We start from the raw sequence: 25,481 nt of genomic DNA, 5'->3' as shown, positions 1-25,481 counted from the left end.
GTGTTGTTTGTGGAAATGAAACATCAACTTTGCAATGCAAATGGGGTCAGCGGTAGAGACGCTTTGCTGTTAGTCCAAATATTAGGAAATAAGACAAACCCTGTCGTCTGAAGCTCTCTTCTGGTGTGACTCACTTTCACTTCCTGAAAACGTGCACCAGTGCTTTGTTTCCCCACAGTACAATTTACAAGGCATTCATTCCTACTAAAGGCCACTGCAAATGTATTGACTGAACAAGTGAACCACAACTTTAATGGCTGTGATTCTTCTACAATGACGTATAAATCTGCAGCATCTAAAGGATAAATAAGAATAGTCCAAAGGGGTTCAAATGAAGGCAATTGGACTTTTTTGGTTTCTTGAATGCTTCTCATCCAAGGAGCTTTGTCAATTCGGACTGGAATAAGGGAGGATCAAGCTTGCAAACTGTAGCGGCGAGCTCTGAGGAAGGCTACAACGTTAGCCGAAACATCAGCAAAAACGAGGTAAAACAACTATTTTGCTGTGTTGGAAAAAGATCCAAGTAATGCAGTCTAGTGTTGCTTAATGAACTGAAACTACTTATGAATACCCCTCCTCCCTTTCTCCCGATGAGTCGCTGATGTCGTTAGGCCAATAAATAAGACTACACCAACAGCTTAATGAATAAACAAGAGATGTGGACTGAAAAAATGGTCTGAGGTTGGTTTGAATATCCTGGCCTTTATTAGGAAGGAAATGCTGATTAAATCGTCTGGAACCAGATGCTAGGTAGATCTGATTGGCTGTCTTGCAGTTACACATGTGCAGTTGATGCATCAGCGTAAAATAAGCGCCTCAGCTACCTTTAAAAGGGTTTGTAACAGATTATTCATCACTATTTCATCTATCCTCACCACCTCTGTAAGGACCTGTGTGTAAAATTAAAATTTAATAAAAATTAAAGGTTGAAACTTCCTAATAGCAGAAATAGAAAAACAGAAATGGATCAATAAGCAAACAGTGACTCCCCTGGTTGAACTTGTGGATTTCAGAGAGTGAGGCTGTACTACAGTACAACACATTACCAGCAGCCCAGCACAAAGATCTGCTCATACAAGATGTTTGCTTGTGGGGTTCTTTTATGTCACAAGGATAAGGAGCAGAGCCTCAAACTCTCACCATCTTAGTGTAAGGGATTGTTTATTGATCAGACTTTACAGATTCCTTGAGGGTGTTTCTTTTACCCAGATCCTATCAAATAATCCTTCTGAATCTGTTTTTAGACGAAAAAAAGCTGTTAAAACATGAATAATACACGTTGGCTCCTGCTACTCGCTCCAAACCAGTTTTCCAAGCTAAAGTTTTGACATTTCTTGCTGTAAAGTTGTAAATTCTCAGTTTAGATTATACCATTCAGCAAGGAAGTGCTTGTGGTATTTTCATTCTGGGAACTATAGTCAGAGGTAGCTGCATCATCTCCCTGTCACCTGACAATAGGTGTTGTGAGCTGAGTGCCGGAGGAAACACTTCTTGGCTGATTGATGGGGAAACCACAAAAAGGGGCAGGGCTGGAACTCCTGAGGCTGTTTGTAGTTTAGTGATGAGTTCCTGCTTTACATGGTAAGTCCCGTCTCGCTTTCAAAGTCTAGACACAAACTGAGAATGGATCTTTTAAATCTTTGAGGTACTGTATTCCTCTCAGATCCTATTATGCACTCAGAACACAAAAGGAATGCAGATAAGGAAAGAAAGCAGAAAGAGAATGGATACAAAACCACTTGTGTCCTCATTTGTTTTCTGATGCTCTGCTCCAGTCCAATTCCCACAAGTGTAATCCTCTTTGCTGCATAATGTTCCTCTTTTACTTTCCAGGAATTTGATGTGGTCAGAGGTATTCTAATCCATACTCACTACATGTCTGTCTCTCTCTGTCTCCTTCACTCATCCTCCATCCTTTAATCACTTTATGCCACTCAAACCTCCAACACCCACATCCTCTCCTGCTCCCGTATCCCCATTCAACTCGTACCCCTTTGGTGTAAAAGAAGAGATGCTGGACCATTTTAACCCACCAGCGTGGGGCCATCACCACCCTCTCTTTCTTCCCGTGGACCATCGGCCAATGGGAGTGGTGACAGAGGGTGAGATTCTTCCATCGAACCTCCACTCAGCAGTTTCTCTGCTGCCCCCCGGGCAACAAGCATGGTGTTGCCTTCGTGTACCTGAGGAGGCGTGAATGGCACTTTCAGCAGTTTTTTTTTTTGCTGCTTTTTGTCATCTGTGACAAATTAAGCACTGCTTCCTCAGCTGAGATGCTGTAAATACAAGCATGTGACAGTTTTCACCTCCCTACAGTTTCCTCTCATTACCCTGATTCTTCATACAGAGACCTCGTGTTGTTCTCTTCCTTCTTCTCTTCTTCCTGTTACTTTCTAGCTTGGCAACCCACATTATATATGTAAATATATATAACCAAGACCCATAGACAGAGCTCAGTGATGGGGCAAAAACTATGGTCTTCCAAGTCTCCGCATGCTATTGGGCAGCGCTACAACCAATCAGAGCAACAGACAATGTGACATATTCATTACTATGGAAATCAATCAACGGAGTAGTCCAACACACACCGTCAAAGTAGTAGTAGAAGAAGAAAAAGCAAATACATTATTTTTCAAAATAAAAGACTTAGCTACATCTATCTACTCATGTCTCCAAAGCCCATTTTAGAAGACACGCCATGCTGGCTAATCGGCGCAATGTCGCTGCGGGAATTCTGTGGCATTCGTGCCGCCATGCTTGGTAGTAATATTGCACTAACGCCGGACTTGTGAATGCATATTACGCCTTGGCTCAACATAGGGAGGTGTCGTGATCAAGAGGGGAGTTACTGGCTGGCGACTATATTGAAAATGAAAGTAAATACAGCAGCAAGTTTAGCTTTTGCAAACAGAACCGGCTGAGATGATAAACTGGAGTGATGCAGAGCTCCAGGAGCTTTTCTCCATTAGAGGTGGAGGTCAGATCGTCAGAGACTGCACAGGGACTATTGAGGACAGACACCTTTAGGAGCAGCTTGTTAAAAAATCTTAATGAGCGTGGCTTCGATTGCAATAAAAAGCGAGTTATGTTCAAGATAAACGGAAGTCTGCGCAGAGACCGCCCTCATACCCCCTTTCTACCGCCAAAGCGTAATTTTTTGTAAAAACGACATGATTGCGCCACATTTCCACCACCGTCTGACGTTTTATAGATGACCTAAGGCTCCCTCATGCCGGCTCGGTGTTGCAGCAAATTGGATGCATTGTTTTCTAAAAGATAAAAACATTAAATTTTTCAGAGTTGTTACCAAAGTCGTTTCAAATTCCATCTTTGTAGTTTGTCTCTGTTGTACCTCTGGTGCTAAACCCACCCATTGTCTTCCAAAAACAGTGCGCTGTGATTGGCATGGTATGGTATGATTGGCTCTAAAGCAACGAGAAGCGAAACATCTTCAAGAAACTAAACAAGTCTAGTTGCCTTCATTAGAACCCCTTAGGATTATTATGGCCTGGATGACTGAGAACCTTCAACAGCGTATAGACCTAAAATAGTTCGGACCAATGGTAGACCCGCTAAGGCTAGAATGGCGTGTGGCTAGACTGACCCGCAGAGCTACATCTTTGGCTACTGCTACGTTTATTTCTAGATTTTCAGGCTAGCTGCTTTCTAGTGGCACCTTTCTTCACATGGACACAATTCTCATGGATCCACCAGCTGGTGCATGGAGCTCTATTGTAAATAGGTATTTTATTTATAGACAAGAGAATCCCCATGAAAGAACATCCTGCTAATCTCTCCATCGGTGATAAAGGCGTGTCGGCCGTGTAGCGTAGCATACCTCCATAGAGCTGACCCAATAACTCATGCCACTTTGCATCACTTCAGATGCATCCTAGCAGTCCATTTACCGCACAGCGAGCACCCCACAGGGACCTTCCACCTCAGCTGTAGGAAAGGTTTCTTCCCTCCTTGAGCCATTTCAAAAAGTCAACTGGTGTTCTTATCTGTCTGTTTTCTCCAAGTCTCTCCCTTCATCCATGCCTTCTCCGCATTGTCTGTCCTCTATTTTTCTGGTCTTTATTTTTGTGGTCATGTTTAAAACCACAATTGATATAATTTCAACCCCCGTGGACAATAATACTGGCTGCATTTTGTGTTTGGCTTGTGCTCGCGCTCACAATGCTTCCACTGTCTAAGAATGCACACCCTCATTTACATCTCTAAGCTGTTTTTCAATGCCACAGACAATTGGAGACCTGCTTCTGTGCTGTGCCGACAATGGACAGTGCTGCTATGGGTTTTTTTTTTTTGCAACTGCATAAATCAAGATGCTTGTTGTTTTTAATTAAAAAACAACAACAAACAAAAACGATTAATTATTCTCATGTTATAAAAGAGGAGTTACTTTGTGCACCACAGGAATGTGGAGCAAACACGACTTTGTAGGGCAGCGAAACAGGTGTAGCGTGCAGATTTCAAAGTGAAAATAAAGCAGCCGAGTAGCTCAGCTTAAGCCTGGTTTATGCTTCTCCGTCAGCTCCGCAAGGGACAGACGCGCACGGATTGACGGAAGCGTTTTGCTCTTTTACTTCTCCGTCTCCTGGAGAGTGTTGCAAAGCAATTGCCCGGCAGGACAACAGAGGGCGTAGCGCTGTTCTGTGGTATCCTGTCATGTATCGGTCCAGGATCGTGTGTTTATATTGTGTTTTTTGTGTATAAAAGAGACTTTTAACACGGACATATTTGTCTCTCATTCTCCCACCGCTTCATGCGCTCGCCACCTCTAAACCCACGTTTCCTGTCATTTCCGTCCACAAATAAAACGCTTGCTGCGCATCTTTTCACTCCTCCAGTCACGGGAGAATTAAACGTTCATATTTTTAGAGTTTTTTCGCGAGGTATTCTTCAAGCTTCTCCGTGTCTGCCGCTAGTTATCCTCGACCTCTTTGCAATGGCGGCGCTGTAAACAACTGTGGCGTCCTGACCAATCACAAGCTTGCGTAATCCGTCTCGTTCGACGGATGTTTAAAAAAGTGGGCTCGACTCCGTACGTACTTGCGTGCCTGCCGGAGCCCTACGCAAGGACGTTGCGTGTCTCCGCACTGACGCAGATGGAGAAGCATAAGTTTTTAGTCTGACAGCGTTTTGGGGGATTTTCTGAAAGCAAATAAGATCTTTTGAAGTAATTGTCTGAGGAAATTAACATAAGAATTGTTTAACAATAGTCCGGCGAAATGAGCTAGCTGTCCTAAAAGTAACAGTAGCTGCATGGAGTCATCATCCAAAGCACATTTGACCGTGTTATGGGAGAAAACAGGACAATAATCGCCTTAAATATAGTTTTTACCTCCAAATTTTTTCCTGTAAGTTCTTTGTTGTTTTTATGTTTCAGTTCCAACCGTCCTTCTTTATTTAGCCTTGGAACAAGCAAAAGTGAGTCTAAACATGCCTTGTGTCACATTGGCAGCTAATTATCCGCTCCTCGTTAGCAATAGTCCGGCGAAATGAGCTAGCTGTCCTAAAAGTAACAGTAGCTGCATGGAGTCATCATCCAAAGCACATTTGACCGTGTTATGGGAGAAAACAGGACAATAATCGCCTTAAATATAGTTTTTACCTCCAAATTTTTTCCTGTAAGTTCTTTGTTGTTTTTATGTTTCAGTTCCAACCATCCTTCTTTATTTAGCCTTGGAACAAGCAAAAGTGAGTCTAAACATGCCTTGTGTCACATTGGCAGCTAATTATCCGCTCCTCGTTAGCATCACTTAAGACATTGGTGACAGTAACGTTGTAAAACCTTTAACGGGGGCTCTATTGTAGCAACAGTATTTACAAACTGACCCTGACATGTCTGTAAAACTTTGTAGTGATGACGATGGCGTTAAGCCGGATGACAGGAATTCCAGATTCTTGTTGCATCCACTGATCTCTAAGCCGGCAGGGTGGGAGCAGATCAAAAGCACCTATTAATAGAAGAGGGAGTTAAAATGTACATCTGCTTCTTCATCCATCCAAATAAACCACAGTGCTTTTCAAAGAGAGAAGGTATGTGGCTCTTAAAGTAGCCAAGCCGCCATGTGTTCACGGAGCTAAACATAGCGCCATTAATTACGCTGCCATGTCAGGACGGCCCCACCTGTGGCGTACAGTAAAACGAACACTCTGTGATGATTCCACTTTATTTCTGGAACATATCAGGATAATCACATCGAGTTCACGTGTTTCTGCTGGTGCATGTGATGTTATTTCAGTATCCCTGCTCGTAGAAAAAAAAAGATTTTGTGTCATTTAAAAGAAAAATCAACTCTCTTAAACATGAAAATAATAATGAAATAAATAAAAATACATTAAAATGTTGACAAACTTTCGAAAAAAAGAAATAAAAGGAATTTTAAGTCAATGTCAAGCGTCTCTAAATAATAATTTCAAAAAAGTCTAAGTTGAAGAGAATTAAATATAATAGTGCAAGAAGTCAACGTGTGGACACGGGGACTGAGGAGGTTAAAATATAAGATAGATAAATGGTTTGTAATAAATGTCACTCACAAGTTAGTTTACTTGCTTCTTACTTTGTCCTCACAGTCAGTTTATCATCTCCAGTACTGGTAACTTAGTGATGCTTGACTATCATCTCAAAACTGGGTTTGATGAGTTTCGTGCGTTCGACTTTCTAACCAACAGTTGGGTTAAACTAAATTAGATTTTTGTTTAAAGGTGTGGAACATTGAAAAGCCATTGTTTTAATTATTTCTGATTATAATCGATCACTCTGATTTTTTTCTTGCAGACTGAACATGAAAGTCTCCTGCACCTATCTCCTGCATTAGCTTCTGACAGATGGTTAAATTCTAGGAGAGACTAGGCAGTTTTGGCTTGCTTTTACCACCCTCTAGTGTCCGTTTGTAGAACCAAAAGCAAAATCTATTTCCTCGCTGTGCGTTCGTCTTTTTAACACCGTAATCTAACAGCTGAAATATTTCCCAGCCTTCATTAGTGTCTACAGGAGTGATTTATCACTAAATCAAACAAATCTGCTGTGTTCATGATCTAAAACATGCAGGAAATGTGCTAGAAGCTGACTGCAGCGCCAGGTATGTCAGCTCCATTTTTATCCAAGTCCAAACAGACGGTACCGGCATTCTTGTCGGGGGCGACCAGCACATACTGGCTGATTTAGATATATGAAAAGTTTCTAAGTATCTCTTTTACATTCATGGACTCACCCATCTTGGCTCACGACGGGGAAGGCTGTTGTTGGTTTAGCTTCCAGGAAACAGCAAAAAATATCTCTGCTAGTATAGCTAACCGTTAGCACTAGCAACTCTACCACAAAGCAGAACTCTTCAGGCTTGTGTTCTTTGTGGAGATAAAACATCGGCGTTGCATAAAATAACATTAAAATAAAATCTGCTCAAGGTTCTCCTGAAAAGTGGTGAGTGAGTGTTGGGGCCACAAAAGGGCGGACATGCTTCAGGATCAGCTCTGCCTCCCACTCCCAGCTTAATTCCATGATAACCTGCAAGAATGGTGGGACTGTATCCCTCTATGGGAAAACTTAATCGGAATAAATGGCTTCCAGGGGAAAAAATTGAAATGAAAACTCTTCCTGCCTGTATCAGACTTTTGTCACTGCAGGCTACTCCATAATCCATCTCTCTCTCTCTTTTTCAGGAGAGCAGACCTGCTTATATGAATTATTGAACACGCTCCAACAGTGTAAATGCGCAGCAGAATATCTCATTCACACCAACGGGAATAATTAGCTGCTTTGCACAACGCTGAGAGCTCCAGAGAGCCCTTTCATATTGGACATTTCACCCAAAGCATGAACAAAACCAGCTTAACCAGTAATCATGTAATGTGTCTGTTATCCACTGAGCTTCACTTCAAATATCAGGTGTTGCTACATCAATAAAATGGCTGGAGGCCCCTTTTTATATTATTAAACATGAACCTAGAATGTTTTTAGATGTCAATAGTTTTTAATTCCTCTGTAAAATATTCACCGGCCACATTATTGGGTACACCTTGCTAGTAGCTGGACCCCCTTTTTGAAGTGCCTTAGTTCATGCTATAGATTGAAAATCCTGCTATATGTTTGAAGATAAAGTATAGTTTGACCTATTTAAAGGTCATTGCAAACATTTGGATTTGTCTAGAAATTTACTTCGTCATACGCAGGAAGTACCTTCATTTTTAAAACTCGAGCTTTTCTAATTCATTGGTTGGTTTTGATTTTTAAACACGAATTTAATTTACAGTCAGAAGAATAGACAAACTCCCATCGTACTGGGATGCTTTGTGTTGTAAGTGCACAGGCGTGTTGTATGTAGCAGGTAGTGATAACAGTAGTGAAGTAGACGTGCATAATCTTTTCAGAGTCACCTGCGTTGCACTCCTGCAAATGTCTCTTACCTGCTGGGATGAGCATGCGACAGGTGTTCTCCTCAGAGCAAATTTTTTTTTTTACTTTCACTCTAATGATTCCTCCCTGCTGTGAACCTAAACAGCAGGATTCCTAATCTGGACATTTTTTCCCCTAAACATGTCAAAAACAAACAACAAACAAACATGTATGTAAATGCATTTGTCAGAGAGCGAGTGGAGGATGCCGAAGCTTCACAAAGTTGGGGTGAGTCAGAGGGTTTCCAACCCAGGTGGTGGGAGGTTTGACAGCTGACACCAACTTCCTGTTAAACCATCAAAGGGAGGCGATCAGAGGTCTGTTAGAACACCTCCCCTCCCCTAAGACATCCCCCCACTTCTAAAACACACTCATTAAGGCACATGCAGACAGACAAAGTGATTCATTCAACACAAATAAATGCGCTGGCGAGGTTAGAGGCAGTTGACCTCATCACCTTTGCCCTCTTTGACTAATTTCCCCCTTGTCCGAGTGTGTGTGTGTGTGTTTCTCTTCATATCTCTCTCTCTCTCTCTCTCTCTCTCTCTCTCTCTCTCTCTCTCTCTCTCTCTCTCTCTCTCTCTGCAGACCTGAACGAGTGTGGGCTGAAGCCGAGGCCTTGTAAACACAGGTGCATGAACACGTACGGGAGTTACAAGTGCTACTGCCTTAATGGCTACATGCTGATGCCTGATGGGACCTGTGGAAGTGAGTGTCACACACACTGATTATACACACTGTTTGGATTATCGGCCGGTGTGAAAATGTGTTCCATGCTCTCTCCTCTTCTTCTCAGCTTGTATGTGCTTTCCAGGAAAACACGTTGATGACTTCTGCTCTCTCGTCATTGAACGCGTTTTCCCTCCTGAGTGCCGCTGACAACAGCCTTTGATAGACTGTTTTGATTAAAGCCCCGTGTTGATCTGCTTCATTATAGCAGCGATGCTGTATCAAAGGCCCCTGTGAAGAGCACTTCCAGGGCTAAAATGAAAAACATAAAAGAAAGTCTTTGGACCCTCGAGTGAATGTGCAGTTTTTATTAGACGCCCTGAGGTTTTCCATATAATGCGAGCCCCCCCCACCCCCCCACCCCCCAGTAAATTCACCTGATAACTATTTTCTCCTCACGTTTCCACTCGAGGATGGAGAGACTCTCTCTACCTCGTTTTAATTAGCTCTTTCATATCGCAGGAAAATGAATTCTTACCCCTCCTTAAAAGTCTGAACTGCACACCTCTGGAGGCGATCTGAAATTATACTGAGTGCTGTTTTTGTGACGATAGTGTTAAACACCTTGCTGCTCCTCTTCTCTCCCTTCCACCTCCTCCCCTCCTCCATTGCTACGGCTTTGATCAATGGATCACTGTGGCATTTAATCAGCCCAGACTGCCTCTGTCATCAAACTGTACTCCAGGGAGCCCCGAGCAGCAGAAAAAAAGCCACAGCAGCACGAGCCCTGCTTTTAATTTCCTTTTTAGGGTCGGAATTTATCAAGAGAGGCTGAACAAAATCAGGTCCATTATATTATTATTTTGGAGGATCTGCTCAGCGTGGCTCAACGGCAGCGGCGTTGCACGCCAGCCGCATCGATGTGGGTGGAGATGGATTATCAGTCTCTGGGTGTAAGAATGGATCAAAGAGGTTGGAGGAGGACTGCTCGAGCGAAGGTGTGAGCGCAAAACAAACGCACAGCAGAGGAATCTAATAAAGCCTCTGTGTGTGTGTGTGTGTGTGTGTGTGTGTGTGTGTGTGTGTGTGTGTGTGTGTGTTGTTCTGTTGGCGGTGCCTTGGGGTCAAGCTGACTAATATCAGAAAAGTCAGGCAAGTTGCCTGGCTCCTACAAATTGGCTGGAGAATAAAGTGTGTGTGTGTGTGTGTGAGAAAGAGAGAGAGAGAGAGAGAGAGAGAGAGAGAGAGAGAGAGAGAGAGAGAGAGAGAGAGAGAGAGAGAGAGAGAGAGAGAGAGAGAGAGAGAGAGAGAGAGAGAGAGAGAGAGAGAGAGAATTAACTCTCCCTATGCACGAGTTAATATGTGCTTCTTTTTTTTCCGTCAGACACTCGGACTTGTGCCATGGCCAACTGCCAGTACGGCTGCGAGGTGCTGAAAGGGGAGGTCCGATGTCAGTGTCCATCTCCCGGGTTACAGTTGGCTCCAGATGGAAGAACCTGTGTGGGTGCGTCCTGGTCTCAATATACCCTCCGTCATGAAAACTGAGCTGTGTGTCACCTCGCCGCTCCCATCCACGTTAAACAGTGACTTTTCCTCAGGTTGTGGGTTTGAAAGTTTTTTAAAAAGCCAAAGCACTGTTTGAAGGCATTTCCAGGTTTGCTACTCGTAAAAGTATCAGTGCTTCTCGACCGATATGAGTTCAGCTCTTTCCTTTATTTTTCACGAGAAGCATCTTTGTCAGGTAACCTAACAGACAAGACAAAGGGTGAGCGGGGGGAGTTAACTGGACGCAGGTTACTTACCCCTGACCTGCTTCGTTTATCAGCTCACTGAACTGGTGCATAGAGAGACGGGGGAGGGGCATGGTCTGGTTTCTAAAACTGGACATACATCAATCACAGAGAGGTGGAGGATGGAGGAGCTCTCCACAGGTGTGATGACAGCGTCACGGAACGTTTCCGGATTCTTGTGGATGCAGCTGATCTTATGGGGGTTTGATGCCTTCTAGGATCAAGAGAACTGGGTTTCATGTTTGGTTTAATGTTCCTCTTGTGTCAAGGTAAGCTGTAGAGCTCTGATGTTCGGTCCTAGTCCCCAAAGGCAGTGGTGCCCCCAAAGGGTGGCTAGGGGTGGCCAAGCCCCCCCCCCCCCCCCCCCTGGAAAACTGTTGGTCACTCACTGGCCACCCTGGGGAAGACTTCCCCCACTTTAATAACTTTCATGTTCACACAAACCATAGTTATTTTATCAGGGTAATTATTTTATATTAATTAATAACTCATGATAAAAAATATGCTGCTCACTATTTTGGTCGTAAGGTGGCCGGTGCCAGTCGTGGTGGCAACCCCCGTACCCGCTGGTGGACACCAGAGGTTCGGGGAGCCGTCAGGCTGAAGAAGGAGGCCTACAGGGCGTGGCTGGTCTGTGGGTCTCCGGAGGCAGCAGACAGGTACCGGATAGCCAAGCGGAGTGCAGCAGTGGCAGTTGCCGAGGCAAAATCTCGGGCGTGGGAGGAGTTTGGTGAGGCCATGGAGAAAGACTATCTATCGGCTCCAAAGAGGTTCTGGCAAACTGTCCGGCGCCTCAGGAGAGGAAGGCAGCAACTCGCTCACACTGTTTACAGTGGGGATGGGGAGCTGCTGACGTCAACTGAGGCTATAGTCGGACGGTGGAAGGAATACTTTGAGGAGCTCCTCAATCCCACCAATGCGCATTCCGAGGAGGAACCAGAGCTGGGAGGCCTGGGGATGGACTGTCCGATCTCGGGGGCAGAAGTTGCTGAGGTAGTCAAACAACTACACAGCGGCGGAGCCCCGGGGGCGGATGAGGTTGTCCTGGGTATCTCAAGGCTATGGATGTTGTAGGGCTGTCATGGTTGACACGTCTCTACAACATTGCGTGGTCATTGGGGGCAGTTCCTGTGGAGTGGCAGACCGGGGTGGTGGTCCCCATCTTTAAGAAGGGTGACCTGAGGGTGTGTTCCAACTATAGGGGGATCACACTCCTCAGCCTCCCTGGAAAGGTCTACTCCAAGGTACTGGAGAGGAGGGTCCGATCGATAGTTGAATCTCAGATAGAGGAGGAGCAATGTGGTTTTCGTCCTGGCCGTGGAACTGTGGACCAGCTCTATACCCTTGCAAGGGTGATGGAGGGGGCATGGGAGTTTGCCCAACCAATCCACATGTGCTTTGTGGATTTGGAGAAGGCTTATGACCGTGTCCCCAGGGGCACCCTGTGGGGGACGCTCCAGGAGTATGGGGTGGGTGGCTTTCTGTTAAGGGCCATTCAGTCCCTTTACCAGAGGAGCGTGAGTTTGGTCCGCATAGCCGGTAGTAAGTCGGACCTGTTCCCAGTGAGGGTTGGACTCCGCCAGGGCTGCCCTTTGTCACCGGTTCTGTTCATCACTTTTATGGACAGAATTTCTAGACGCAGCCGTGGTGTGGAGTGTGTCGAGTTTGGTGGCAGGAGAATCTCGTCTCTGCTTTTTGCGGATGATGTGGTCCTCCTAGCTTCATCCAGCTCTGACCTTCAGCTCTTGCTGGGTAGGTTCGCGGCCGAATGTGAAGCGGCTGGGATGAGGATCAGCACCTCCAAATCTGAGACCATGGTTCTCGACCGGAAAAGGGTGGCTTGCCTCCTCCGGGTCGGGGGAGAGGTCCTACCTCAAGTGGAGGAGTTTAAGTATCTCGGGGTCTTGTTCACGAGTGAGGGTAGGAGGGATCGGGAGATCGACAGGCGGATTGGTTCGGCGTCTGCAGTGATGCGGACGCTGAGCCGATCTGTCGTGGGGAAGAGGGAGCTGAGCCAGAAAGCCAGGCTCTCGATTTACCGGTCGATCTACGTCCCAATCCTCACCTATGGTCATGAGCTTTGGGTAATGACCGAAAGAACGAGATCGCGGATACAAGCGGCCGAAATGAGTTTCCTCCGTAGGGTGGCCGGGCTCAGCCTTAGAGATAGGGTGAGGAGCTCAGACATTCGGGAGGGACTCGGAGTAGAACCGCTGCTCCTCCGGATCGAAAGGAGCCAGTTGAGGTGGTTTGGGCATCTGGTTAGGATGCCTCCTGGACGCCTCCCCAGGGAGGTGTTTCGGGCATGTCCTGCCGGCAGAAGGCCCCCGGGTCGACCCAGGACACGTTGGAGAGGTTACATCTCCAATCTGGTCCGGGAACGCCTTGGGGTCCTGCCGGAGGAGCTGGTGGAGGTGGCCGGGGAGAGGACGGCCTGGAGCTCCCTATTTGGGATGCTGCCCCCGCGACCCGGACCCGGATAAGCGGAGGAAGACGACGACGACGACGACTATTTTCAACATTTTGCCCACCCATTTAAAAAAAGTAAACGTTACAGCAACACGTGAATTAATGTGTTCTAATTGCTAAAACAACAAATGTTAAAAATTAAATCACTGAAATTACTGAAACGTTTTACTTTCTCAGATGTGATTAGTTGTGTTGGGATTGGACGTTGTTTTTTAATGACAAAGAATTAAGGAGCATGCAGTGCACAGCTAAAGGCTAAATTCAATTCAATTCAATTCAAAAATACTTTATTAATCCCAGAGGGAAATTAATTGCTGTAGTAGTTCAGAATAATAATAATAATCAAGTCGTCAAAGAGTTGTTGTATATTACAATGGCTGTTGGCAGGGCGGATCTCCAGTAGCGGTCAGTGTTGCAGCCAAACTGAAGAAGCCTCTGACTGAAGACACTCTTCCGTTGTCGGACAGTCTTGTGAAGAGAATGCTCAGGGTTGTCCATCATTTTCTTGATTCTCTGGAGAATCCTTCTTTGCATTATCTCCTCCAGTGGTTCCACAGTCGTCCCCAGAACAGAACCAGCATTTTTTATCAGGCTGTTGAGCCTTTTCAGGTCCCTGCTTCTGATGCTGCTACCCCAACAGACGATGGCTGAAGAGATTACACTCTCAACAACAGACTTGTAGAAGATCTGCAGCATCTTGCTACAGACACTGAAGGACCTAAGCGTCCTCGAGAAGTGCAGTCTGCTGTGTCCCTTCTTGTAAACGGCTTCGCTGTTCTTTCTCCGGTCCAGTCTGTTGTCCAGGTGAACTCCAAGGTATTTGTATTCCTCAACCACCTCCACTTCTTCTCCCATGATGGAAACAGTGTTTGACCCCACCAGCTCTCTGTACTCAGCTTCCTGTCCATCTCTGATACACCCGACCACTGCAGAGTCATCTTAGTATTTCTGTAGATGACAGGTCTCTGATTTGTACTGGAAGTCTGAGGTGTACAGGGTGAAATGAAATGGTGAGAGTACAGTCCCCTGTGGTGCTCCAATGTTACTGGTCGCCTGGTTTGATGTGCATAAATGCTGCCAGAGCTACCAGAAGGACCAATTTGGAGAGCCACCTTAACATTTTCCCTGCTCCTATCTGGTCCCACCTATGAAAATCATCTTGGGGCACCACAGTCTACAGACACATTTTATGTTTTCCAACACACCTGACTCAGTGATTACATTCAGCAGAAGCTTCTTAGTGATGCACTGATTCAAACCAGGTGTGTCTGTTTGTTTCCTTATACTTATTAATCCATATTTTCAACATTAGTAATTTACTGTGTTTCAAAAAGTGACATGGTTTTTAAAAGGTTGCATGTTTTCAATAAAATGTATCAATCGGCAGCGTTTCTTTACCAAGTGAGACTTTTTCAGAAATCCCTAACGACCGATGTCTTCTGATCTATTAGAGGAACACATTGACTCACTTTTAGCTGCATTAGAAATGCAGCAAACCACTCAAAATAATGGCAGTGTTTTCTCTGGCTTTTGTGTTGCTGGGTGTTTATTTAACTTTCCTCTTGAAAGAAGATTTATCAGACAAACTCAGAGGTTACTTTAGCTGATGCACATCTGATCACTCGTATCACTTACACATACAATACTCATAAGGTGGAGTTTGCCCCTCGGCCAAGACTCAAGTCTGTGATCCCCGTTGAGGATCTCTGCCCTTGTTCCCACTGCTTGATTTGAAGGTGTTTCAGTTTCTGTTGCTGCAGAGCTTCAGCTGTGTTCACCAAATAAGCCAGTCATGTTTTAGGCAAATGCACGGAGGCTGTGTGTAAATATTAATGCCCACGTTCCTGCTAAGGTGAACAACAGAGCCATTTGGAGTAGGTCTTTAAATTATGAATCAAGGTAGAATGCATTACATTGTGCACGCTGAAAAGAATCCTCTGTTCATGAATGAATACCAACTAAGGCCCTGTCCTCACGTAGCCGGGGATCTGCCAAAACGTAGATATTTTTCTACGTTTTGGCCTGCCATCCACACGAAAACGGAGTTTTTTCACACGAAAACGGATCTTTTTAAAAACTCCGGCCAAAGTGAAGATCTGCGTTTTCTCCGTTTTGGGTGTCTGCATGTGGACAGACAAAACCGGAGTTTTAAGGTCCGCAACGTCACTTTCCGCGACAAAAAAATGCTGACATCACGTGTGCGACCTGTGTTTACACTAGCCGACAGCATGGATGCCCTCAGAGCTGCGCTCGCTTTATCAATTGTCCAAGCGCTTTCTGCTTGTTTGTTGTTGCAAGCGGAATTACTGCTCCTTGCGGAAGACCACAGACGAAGGACGAGGTTAAGAACGGGGGAAGTACTGCCACCTACAGGTCTGGCATGTCCTTAACAACGTATTTATCCGGGTACGTGTGGACAGAGTTTGTTTTTAACGAGGTGGTGTGGATGCAAGTTTTTGGAGGGGCGGATATTCGTTTTTAAAAAACCTGGCTACGTGTGGACTAGGCCTAAATTCAGCTCCAGCTGAGAATATTCCCATTTGTTTAGTATAAAAATTAAATAAAGGAAACAATGAAGCGTCGAAGCCCCTGGACTACTTTTAATCTGCAACATAAAGTCACCATTTTTCAGTTTTGGAAGAAAAAAAAAGAGTACATCTTCACCTGTGACCTGATCAGCAGCTTCATGTCATGCCTTTTTATCCGTGTGTCAAACAGTTTATACACAACAATGGTGTTTTAGTGAAACTGGCTCAGGTTCATCATCCATTGAAAAAGTTTAGACGTTGCTTGACTGAACTGCCATTTTAACATCTTTGACCTTTTTCCCTCCACAATTGGGGTTTAGGTTTTATGATTTTTGAAGGATTCCACTAAGATGCTGTCACCCACTCTAATATTTGAGCTACCTAAGTTTTACAACCACATTTTTATTTGTTTAAGACTGAAATGAAAGAGTGAGATGGGTGCACTGTTACCATGGTGACCCTAATAAGCTACTGGTAACAGCTTTAATGTTTAAAAGAACCTTTGTTCATGCAATTTTCAAATGTCCAAATGTAGAACTTAGATCATTAAAACATACGTACCAAATCTCCTTCAGGTTTGGCTTTTTTTTTTTTTTTTACTTTTCATGTATTTTATAATCTTAAAATTTTTTCTGATTGTGACTTATTATTATAGCTTTTTCTTAGATGTTATTTCTCTAAGAGATTGCTTGACTGCAAATGAAGTGAATGATAGGTTATTCATCATATTTTTCCCTTTTGTTATTAAACTGGAATTTATTTTTTTACTCCTGCAGATGTGGACGAGTGTGCAGCAGGGATAGCCGTGTGTCCCAGGTTCAGGAAATGCATCAACACCTTTGGTAGCTACATCTGCAAGTGCCACGAAGGCTTCGACCTGCAATACATCAACGGGAAATACCAGTGCTTGGGTACTCTAACAATGTTCTTTTAGAAAATCTGCATAGGTTTCATAAGATGCATACAAGAATATTCACTGTTGTTATTTAAAAGGTTTGTATAATGTCATGTCAACTGGTTCCTCTAAACCTAGATGCTGAGATGTAAAGAGTAATAGATTCAATTTAAAAGCATATTACTCTACATTTAGGCAGCTAGGCTTTGTGGAACCAGTTCACATAAGGTGAATGAATGAATGAAATCTTTGTTTCAAACAATAATAATAATAATAATAATGATAATAATAATAATAATAATAATAATAATAATAATAATAATAATAATAATAATAATAATAATAATAACAATAAAGTCATTGTAGACATTCAAATTAAAATCACACTCTTAATCACACAAAAAATTTAATTATCATATTCTGTTCGAAAAGGAGTAGGAGGAAGTTGGTGCTCATTTAATCCTACCCCCCTCTGACACATGAAACAATATAGTGAACTAATGTGCAAAATAAAAAATATTATATATATATATAAGGTACATATGTAACATAAAAAATTTAATAGTAATAAGTTAAGTAAGAAAAAAGAAAAAAAAAGACTAAGTTAGTCAATTAAATTCAACATTTCTTTCTTTGGGTGCATAGAAACGTTCCTAAGGACTGTTTGTTAACCCTAACCCTAATATTTACAGAATGTGGCAGCAAGCATGTAAAACAGTGAGAATTTAGACTTAAATTGTCATTTTAAAGTGTGAGACAATGAAAAAACAATTTTTTTTAAAGTATTTCTGATTATAATCGGTCACTGAGATTTTCAGGCAGGGTGAACATGAAAATAGTCTCCCTATCTGCTGTGAAATGCTAGGATTTGAAAAGCCTGACAGATCTACGCCACTTAAAGCCACATTCTGCAACGTATTCCTATTTTTAAATCATTTTCATGAGTCAGTATGTGCTAAAATGACCCTTTACAGGTTTAATGAAATGTCACTCAGACCCCACTGCCTCTGTTGCCAGAATATTACACTTGCATGCAATTTCAGACTGGCAGGACTTTAGCTGACAAACCTGGTGCTGCGGTCTGGTTCCAGCATGTTTCTTGCATCTTTTAGATCTTGAACACGGCTGATTTGTTTCATTAAGTGATGAATTACTCCTGCAGACACTAATGAAGGCTGGGAGACATTTCAGTAGTTAGATTAAGGTGTTAAAAAGACAAACGCACAGCAAGGAGATAAGTTTTGCTTTCGATTTGATCACAGATAATTAACTCATTCACAGCTAGCCGTTTCCTGATCAGAAAAGTCCTTCGCTGCTAGCATTTTCTTTAGCATTTTCTCAGGTTTTTTGACGTGTCACAGAACATTGTGCTCTATGATGATGTCAACGCCAAAACTACCAAAACAAAAAGTAGACTCATCTCTTAGAACAGGAAGAATCCGCACGTTTCGAGCGTTATCCATTTATTCATAATCCGTTGTTGAATTGTGATTGGCAGAAGCTTTTCCGGTTTGCGCCTCACTTTTTTTACAGCAGCGGCCCAAAACAATCAGCTAACACATGGATTTTCTGAATCCTGATCACCTGACGTGTGGCGTATGAGGATGAAGATCGGCTTTAGAGCTGGGATGTTTGTTCTCACGGTGCGGGGGCTCGTTCCGACACCCACACAGTAAAAACATGCAAATGACAATTTTAGTCGTCAATGGCAATTCATGAGTTAATAATGGACACTAGGAAGTGCTAAAATCAAGCAAAACTGCCAAGTAGGCCTTAACATTTATGGACTCACCCATCTTGAGTCACAACAGGGAAGGCTGTTTTTGTTTTAACGTTCAGGAAACAGCAGTTGACATCTTGGCTAGTACGAGCTACTCGTTAGCATTAGCAACATCACACAGAAAACTCCTCCAGGCTTGTTATTTTTAGAGAAAAAACATTGCAAGTCAGTGATACAGTCACATTGGTGCTATCCAATCTGAGGCAAGTTGTTCAAATATCAAGAAATAAAACTCCAAATCCTGCCGCGTTGTGCCGCTCTCTGCTGCAGCAGACTTGTCTGTGCTGATCCAAGCGTTTCTGGGCGTTTTTTGCCCCGAACACGGCTTGCAAGGCATTTGTTCCTACCAGAGATCACTGCAAATGCATTGATTAAACGAATGAACTACACCTTTATCCATCAGAAAAAAAAATAACAAAACACATTTTCTTACGTAGTTTTAAGGTAATGATGCACATGACTTGCAGGAGTTAAACTCTGCTTTAAATCTTCATGCCTTAGTTAGTTGTAGATAGTTTTATTCGTTGCTTGTCCAAGAAGTTTTAACATCACTGCTGCAGCTGAAAAGTCAAGATCATCTCATCTTTTCCCAGAACCAAGTGACTGAACAACACGAAACACAAAACCTATTTCATTAGTTTTGTACTGACAGCTGTGATCCAGTAACAAAAGTCAATTCTTGGCACTTAGAGAAAAAGAAAACATTTGGGTACAGTCTGGAGAAATAAACTGATGGAAAATCAATGATACTCTGAAAGTGTGAGAGGTGGCTGTTCATTAAGAAAAGATTGAGCCAAACAAACAACTGAATGCTCAATTAAATATTTTATTTCATTTTTATAAAGGAAACATAAAAGTCATGTTCATTTTTAAGAACAGAAAACAGACACTGTTAATGCTTTAAATACAAAACCAACAGTTGAAGTGTGTGTTTGTGTGTGTGTGTGTGTGTGGGGGGGGGGGGGGGGGGGGGGGCCTTGTAAAGCCAGAATAAAAATAATCTGTCAGTAAAAAATCTGTGAATTCTGAGCGTTTCAATGCCCGAGAAGAAAATTAGTCAAATAAAGACTTTTCTTCTCTATATTACTGCTCCTCTACAATGTTTTATTCTATTATATGAAAACTGAACTAAATCCAGTTGGTTTTTGTGCAAATTGACTTCTGTAATTACTTTTCCACCTCCTGTCTTTATTAATGCATTATGAACAAACCTTGTGAAAAGATTAATTCGTCACGGTTAAAGCATTTTGCTGCTCTCAGAATGCCTAAAAGGCCTTGTAATGCCCTTTTTTTCAGTTTTTTTTTCACCACCAAACAACCCTCCTAATGATTCTGTTCCGGCGTTCATGAAAAAAAAATAAATCACCATTATTCACTGAAGTGCTCTTTTTGTTAGACAAAAACTGTTCTTCAAGCACGCATGAAGCAATTAGCCTTCTCTGCTACGTCTACGTCATTTCTCTCCTTAACGCCTAGTAGCTGAGTGTCGCTTTATGTTTCTGTTCTCTTTCAGATGTGGATGAGTGCTCTTTAGGTCTGAGCCACTGCAGCGGCTTTGCCACCTGCTACAACACGCCGGGCTCCTACAAGTGCAAATGCAAAGACGGCTACAGGGGGATGGGCCACGACTGTAAACGTAAGGCCCTGGGAACTCTAGCGCTGGACCCTGATGCTCACTTTTTCCCATAGAGCAGGGGGCCTCATGTTTTTGTTTTCTTTGCATGTTTTTGGTTACGTTAGGCGCACTAGAAAGAGGGAGGAGTATCTTTACAAGTATTGTGCTGGTGCTGAAATTCCTTTCTTTGTATCGGCTGTCAGGGCTGCTGTCTTATCACGCGTCCCCAGATCAAGTTTAACTTTGAGCCTGAAAGAAGAAATCAACAGAAAATATTTCTGGTTTGATTTGACTTATAGTTTATTAAGTTTCTCCTCAATCATTAAGCTCTGTAGCTTAAAAAGCATTTCAGTCTGTAAAGGAAGGAAGATGCCCCTAAAAAAGGGTTTTGGACACAAGAGCCTAGAGCGTCGAGTTACGATCTTCCTTTTTGTGTATGACACATCAAAGTGTCCTGCAACTTGAGGAGGGGGGTTCAAACTACTTTTATCTGTACTAACTTCCACCAGAAACCCCCACCTACAGCTCCTGTGTCTGCTTGAGACAAGAGAAGGGTGGAACGAAAAGGAAATAATTCATTTAGCTCAGCAGCTTTACCACAGGCGTTTTGGTGCTTTAAGCTAAAAGGGTAATTACCATTCAGGATGTACACAGGGTGTTTTTTTCCTTAATAACATTTTTAAATAGGCTTATTTAGTTTTTGACCGTGTGAAAATGTGAATTTCTACTTGGCCAAGTTGTCAGGATGCTAACATTAAGTTAATGGATATCTGGAGAGCCTCAGTGGATGAAATAAAACTCTCTTCTGCAAAAGTCAGGCTAATCATTTCAGTTAGTCTGCAATTCTACGCCTCGTTAACTCCCAAGTGTTCATATTTCAGTGCTCTGTCTGCCTTCTCTTACGATTTTAGCAATTCCGAAGGTGGTTATTGACCCTCCGAGACCCGGAAAACCAGCTCCCAGTCATCACAACCACATCCCAGATTTGGATCACAGGAGGATGACTACAATCCGCCCAACAATGACGCCCAAAAAACACTTCCCTGTTGTCCCCAAAGCTACGACTACGACCACAGCCCCTCTGCCTCCCAGGAGGGCCACGCCGCCTCCTCGCAAGCCAGTCGTTCCTACTCGAAGGCCATTCATCCCTACCAGAAAGCCACCACACATCCCACCAAAACCAGTGGCTCCCTCCAGCCAGCCCCCACCACCTCCACCAGTCACACCAGTAGATAACACAATCCAGAAGGAGGTCACCAAACAGAGAGGCGATGTGCACAGTAAGAACTTTTTTCTTCTTTCCACAAAGCGATTACTGTTATTGATTTTATGCTTTAACAAACACCACCATATCCGAGTGTCTTATATTTAAAATAAACACATTTTATCTTGCATCTTACCGACATCCAAACATTTCCAGATGAATATGAACATTCCCTTATCCGTTCACAGGTTAGCGTTTGAATACATTTTGGTGATGCCTGTAGGCCTATAGGAAAATGAATAAGGAACAAAACGTTAATCGTCTGATATCTAAAAGAAATCTGGACACAGATGCCTGAAATCCAACAATATATTAACTTTTATATGAAACTCAGGAGTAATTTTGGACCTCGCGGTACAATCTGAACTAAATACTTACATTGATAAATAAACCGTTTAATGAATGAGATCACGGGTACAAGCTGCTGAAATGAGTTTTCCACACAGGGTGGCTGGGCTCTCCCTTAGAGATAGGTGGAGTAGATAAATCTCAGTGAATTCCCCCTGAATCAGTAGATTAACCGAAACAGGGTTGGGAGCTGGGATGGGGCTGGGTTGGTGCCCTCGGACTCCGTGAGGCTCTGTAAGGCTGCTGCTTTGGGCCCTGGCAGGATGGGCTGGGGTCTCCATGCCCTGGGTGGCAGTTTGACAACAGAGGTGCCTATTGGGGCCAGTGGGGGAGCTGGCTCCCTGGAGGGCTAAGCCCAACCAGCCATTCCTCCCCATCCCCGCATATTTCTCTCCTCCTGCTCCCTCACATCATCACACAAACATACACATAGGACCTTGGGGGGTGGGCAAGTCAGGGAGTGCGGGTATGGACCCCATTTCCGCATTCCTGTGGCAACCTGCCCCCCAATTTTATTTGCACCTTATACACTTCCACTGACGACATTCCACACAAACACACACTTAGGGCCTTGGGAGTGAGCACATTCAACGGCATTTGGCAGGGGGATATTTCAGCCTCCTCCCGAGTGCCGGTGCCCACTTCCAATTTTAAACCGCATTTAGACACTGATGGCTGAGGGTGTAAGTGGGGTGGTGCGGTGGCATCAGCTGGCATATGCCGGATGATGCCCGCACTGCCCACTCACCACAGCCATGGAATACACCTCATGATCACACAACACTATATTGGAGCAGGTGGAGGGAGACTAGGGGTCTTAGCACACCTCTGTTGTCGCTTGGCTTCCTGGGACTGGAGGCTAGGAGGGAGATCTGGCCGTCTGGTTGGGATCTGGGGTGGTGGGTTGCTGTGCTCAGCGTTGGGCGGGGGAGCCTGCTCATCAGCACCCCAGCAGAAAGGGTCAAACTCTGGTTGCCGGTGATGGTTGTACCCCATGTGCAGCAGTACCGGGACCAGAGTGAATAGGGTGTGTATGGGGAGCATGAGTGGGTGTCCGGCGTGCATTTTTATAAGTCTTGGGTTGTATGTGCATGTGTGAGCATGAGGGAGGGAGCGTGTGACTGTGTTTGTGTATGACTGTATATGTCAGGTGGAGCCTTTGACTCCTCCCCTCTCCTGGAACTTCTCTTGATGATATAGATCTTTGTCCCCCCTCCCCCTGCCACACCTGGTGTGGGGGCTTGTGCCATGGTCTGCCTGAGTGTTCGTGGCGACCGGGTCTGGGGGTTTAAGATTTTGGCATCTGCCTGATAGATCCCGGTGGCTGCCTGGTGGGGTCTGGGTCCCTGGGCTCTGCTGGGTCCCCGGCGGGGGTGGTCGCCCCTGGGTCCCGGGTCGCTGGGTCCCGGGCTCGGCCGGCTAGGGGGTGGGAAGCTGCGGGCGGGCCTGTGGGCTTGCCGCTGATATCTCCAGGGACTCTGCCGGCTGCTGGTTGTGGCCCCCCGGGGCGATCCTCTGTGCCTCTCGAGGGGGGCGGGGGCCTTTCTGGTTGCAGTCTCCTTGGGGTTCCTGCATTCTGGGGCAACGCCTGGATCTCTGGGACTTGGAGCTCCCCCCGTCTCCTGCGCATCTTTGGGGGCGGATCTGTGGTCCCTCACACTCTCTGTTGGACGCTCCTATAGAGAAACCTTAAATAAACAAGCGCGTGTACACACACAGGTGCTCACATGGTGCTCTCAAAAGTATGGGCTTGGGCACGTTCAACACATGTCTTAAGACTATGGGGGGGCACTTAATGCATTGTGATTTATTATCGTGATTCTTCAGTTAAGCAATGTTGATTATATGTATATATATATATATATATATATTGGTTTTTTTTTTTGTATTTTTTTTTCATCAAGTTGACGCAGTGATAGGTTGATCTTGTTGTATTGTTGTTGTGTCCCTTTTTTGTGTCCTTTTGTTTTTTTTTTTTGTCTTTTTCTGCAGGTCTAGAAGCAGACTCTTGTTCATTGTTTATTTTTGTGGAACCCCCCCCCCCTCTCCCCACCTTTTCTTTTCCTTTCTCTTTCACCTCTGTCTCCGTGTCTGGTCGGAATTACAAAGCATTCAACAACAGTAACAATAAAGTTTTAAGTATCAGGCGTGACATTAAAAGCAGACGCTTTGATGCTCCACCTGGCCTCCACCTAAATCTGTAAGGCTTGTCACCAGCATTCAGACATCAATTCTGCTTGCTTCACAGCCAGACAGGACACGGTAAAAAAAAAAAAAAAAAAAAAAAAAAAGATTAACCGAAACAGTTGAATAGGGAGTCACTGGCAATGCACGGGCCGTCGCGTGTCACTCTAGAACTCCCCTCCAGCTTGGTCATCCGGGAGGGGCTCGGAGTAGAGCCGCTGCTCCTCCACATCAAGAAGAGCCAGTTAAGGTGGCTCGGGCATTTGGTAAGGATGCCTCCTGGACGCTTCCCTAGTGAGGTTTTCCGGGCACGTCCAACTGGGAGAAGGCCTAAAGAAGGGTGGGGAACCCTGGTCCTCGAGGGCCGGTATCCTGCATGTCTTTGCTTCAACACTTCTGATACAGTGGTTAATTCACCTGATCTGCAGCTCATCAAGCTCTGCTAAAGCCTGTTAATCACCTGCTGATTGAAATCAGGTGTGATGATGCAGGGTTGAAACTAAAATATGCTGAATAGCGGCCCTCGATGGACCAGGGTTCCCCACCCCTGGCCTAAAGGAAGACCCAGGACACACTGGAGAGACTATGTTTCACGGCTGGCCAGGGAACACATTAGGATTCCCCCGGAGGAGCTGGCCCAAGTGCATGGGGAGATGGAAGTCTGGGCCTCCCTGCTTAAGCTGCTGCCCCCGCGACCCGACCCTGGATAAGCGGCCGAAAATGGATGGATGGATGGTTTCCTATATAAAAAAAACCAGCAGATTGCATCGACTCATACTAAGCATGCATGTAGTGACAGTGGAGAGGAGCACTCCCTTTTAACAGAAAGTCTTATGCAATAGGTCACTGTGCAGAAACTACATGAACTATAAAAAATTACAGAAGTGTGGCAGAAGCATCTGCTCATCACTCGTCAGTTTTTGTGTTTCTGAATGGTTTAAAACAGGAAGTATGACTGATTCAAAGGACACTTCTGTCTGAGTTTCAGAGGAAAAGGAACTCTGTGAGCTTGAGTGTGTGCAGTCTGCACTCAGAGGATTTGATTTAAAGCAACACTTAAGTTTCTGGCTTCTCCCCCTACTGGTTGACAGCAGAATTACAACAACCCTTCCTGATGCTTGCGCCGGCTTTGCGGATAACAATGTCGTCAGACGGGGTGTTTGTGTTCACACTTTCTTTGCTTCACCTTCCTTTTACTGCTTTGGTGCCACCTAAAAGCAAACTTCTTCTTCGTGTGCTTGTTTTTGATGGTCTGCAAACTAAAAACAGCTAAATGCTAGCCATTATATGAGCTAGCGGCACAATTAACTCCACCTCAACCATTGCTCCACTTATCAGCTGTTGCCACAAAGCAGGTAGAAACCTCGCACTGAATCAACAAAGTTGTTTAGTGCCGTTTCTGGCTAGCAGAGCCTACAGGGCGCAGTCCCGTTTGAAGCTGCTCGTGTTTTTGGTTCAAAAACCACTGAAACCAGTTTGAAAGCAATAGTTTAAAGTGTTAAAAACTCTAAAGTAGCTTTAAGTCCGACTGGAAT

At 44.4% G+C, this 25,481-nt stretch overlaps 1 protein-coding gene across 5 annotated transcripts in view; it reads left to right on the top strand.

The window, feature by feature from the left end:
- The window catches only part of npnta (nephronectin a), a 95,388-nt gene that overhangs the window by 46,589 nt on the left and 23,318 nt on the right, over positions 1–25,481 (top strand). For 3 of the 5 annotated variants that reach the window (XM_054744820.2, XM_015943707.3, XM_054744819.2), the window contains 5 exons: positions 8,993–9,112; positions 10,458–10,577; positions 16,637–16,771; positions 20,049–20,171; positions 21,062–21,430. In XM_054744820.2, coding sequence (XP_054600795.2) covers positions 8,993–9,112; positions 10,458–10,577; positions 16,637–16,771; positions 20,049–20,171; positions 21,062–21,430 — 867 coding nt within the window. Of the gene's footprint in view, positions 1–2,006; positions 2,103–8,992; positions 9,113–10,457; positions 10,578–16,636; positions 16,772–20,048; positions 20,172–21,061; positions 21,431–25,481 lie in introns of all 5 variants that reach the window. The other 2 variants (XM_015943706.3, XM_054744818.2) reach the window with 1 other exon arrangement.

Source organism: Nothobranchius furzeri, chromosome 6, assembly GCF_043380555.1.
Source record: "Nothobranchius furzeri strain GRZ-AD chromosome 6, NfurGRZ-RIMD1, whole genome shotgun sequence".
NCBI lineage: Eukaryota > Metazoa > Chordata > Actinopteri > Cyprinodontiformes > Nothobranchiidae > Nothobranchius > Nothobranchius furzeri.
Note: the sequence above shows the minus strand (reverse complement) of the source record. Positions and strands in the feature narration are given on the sequence as shown.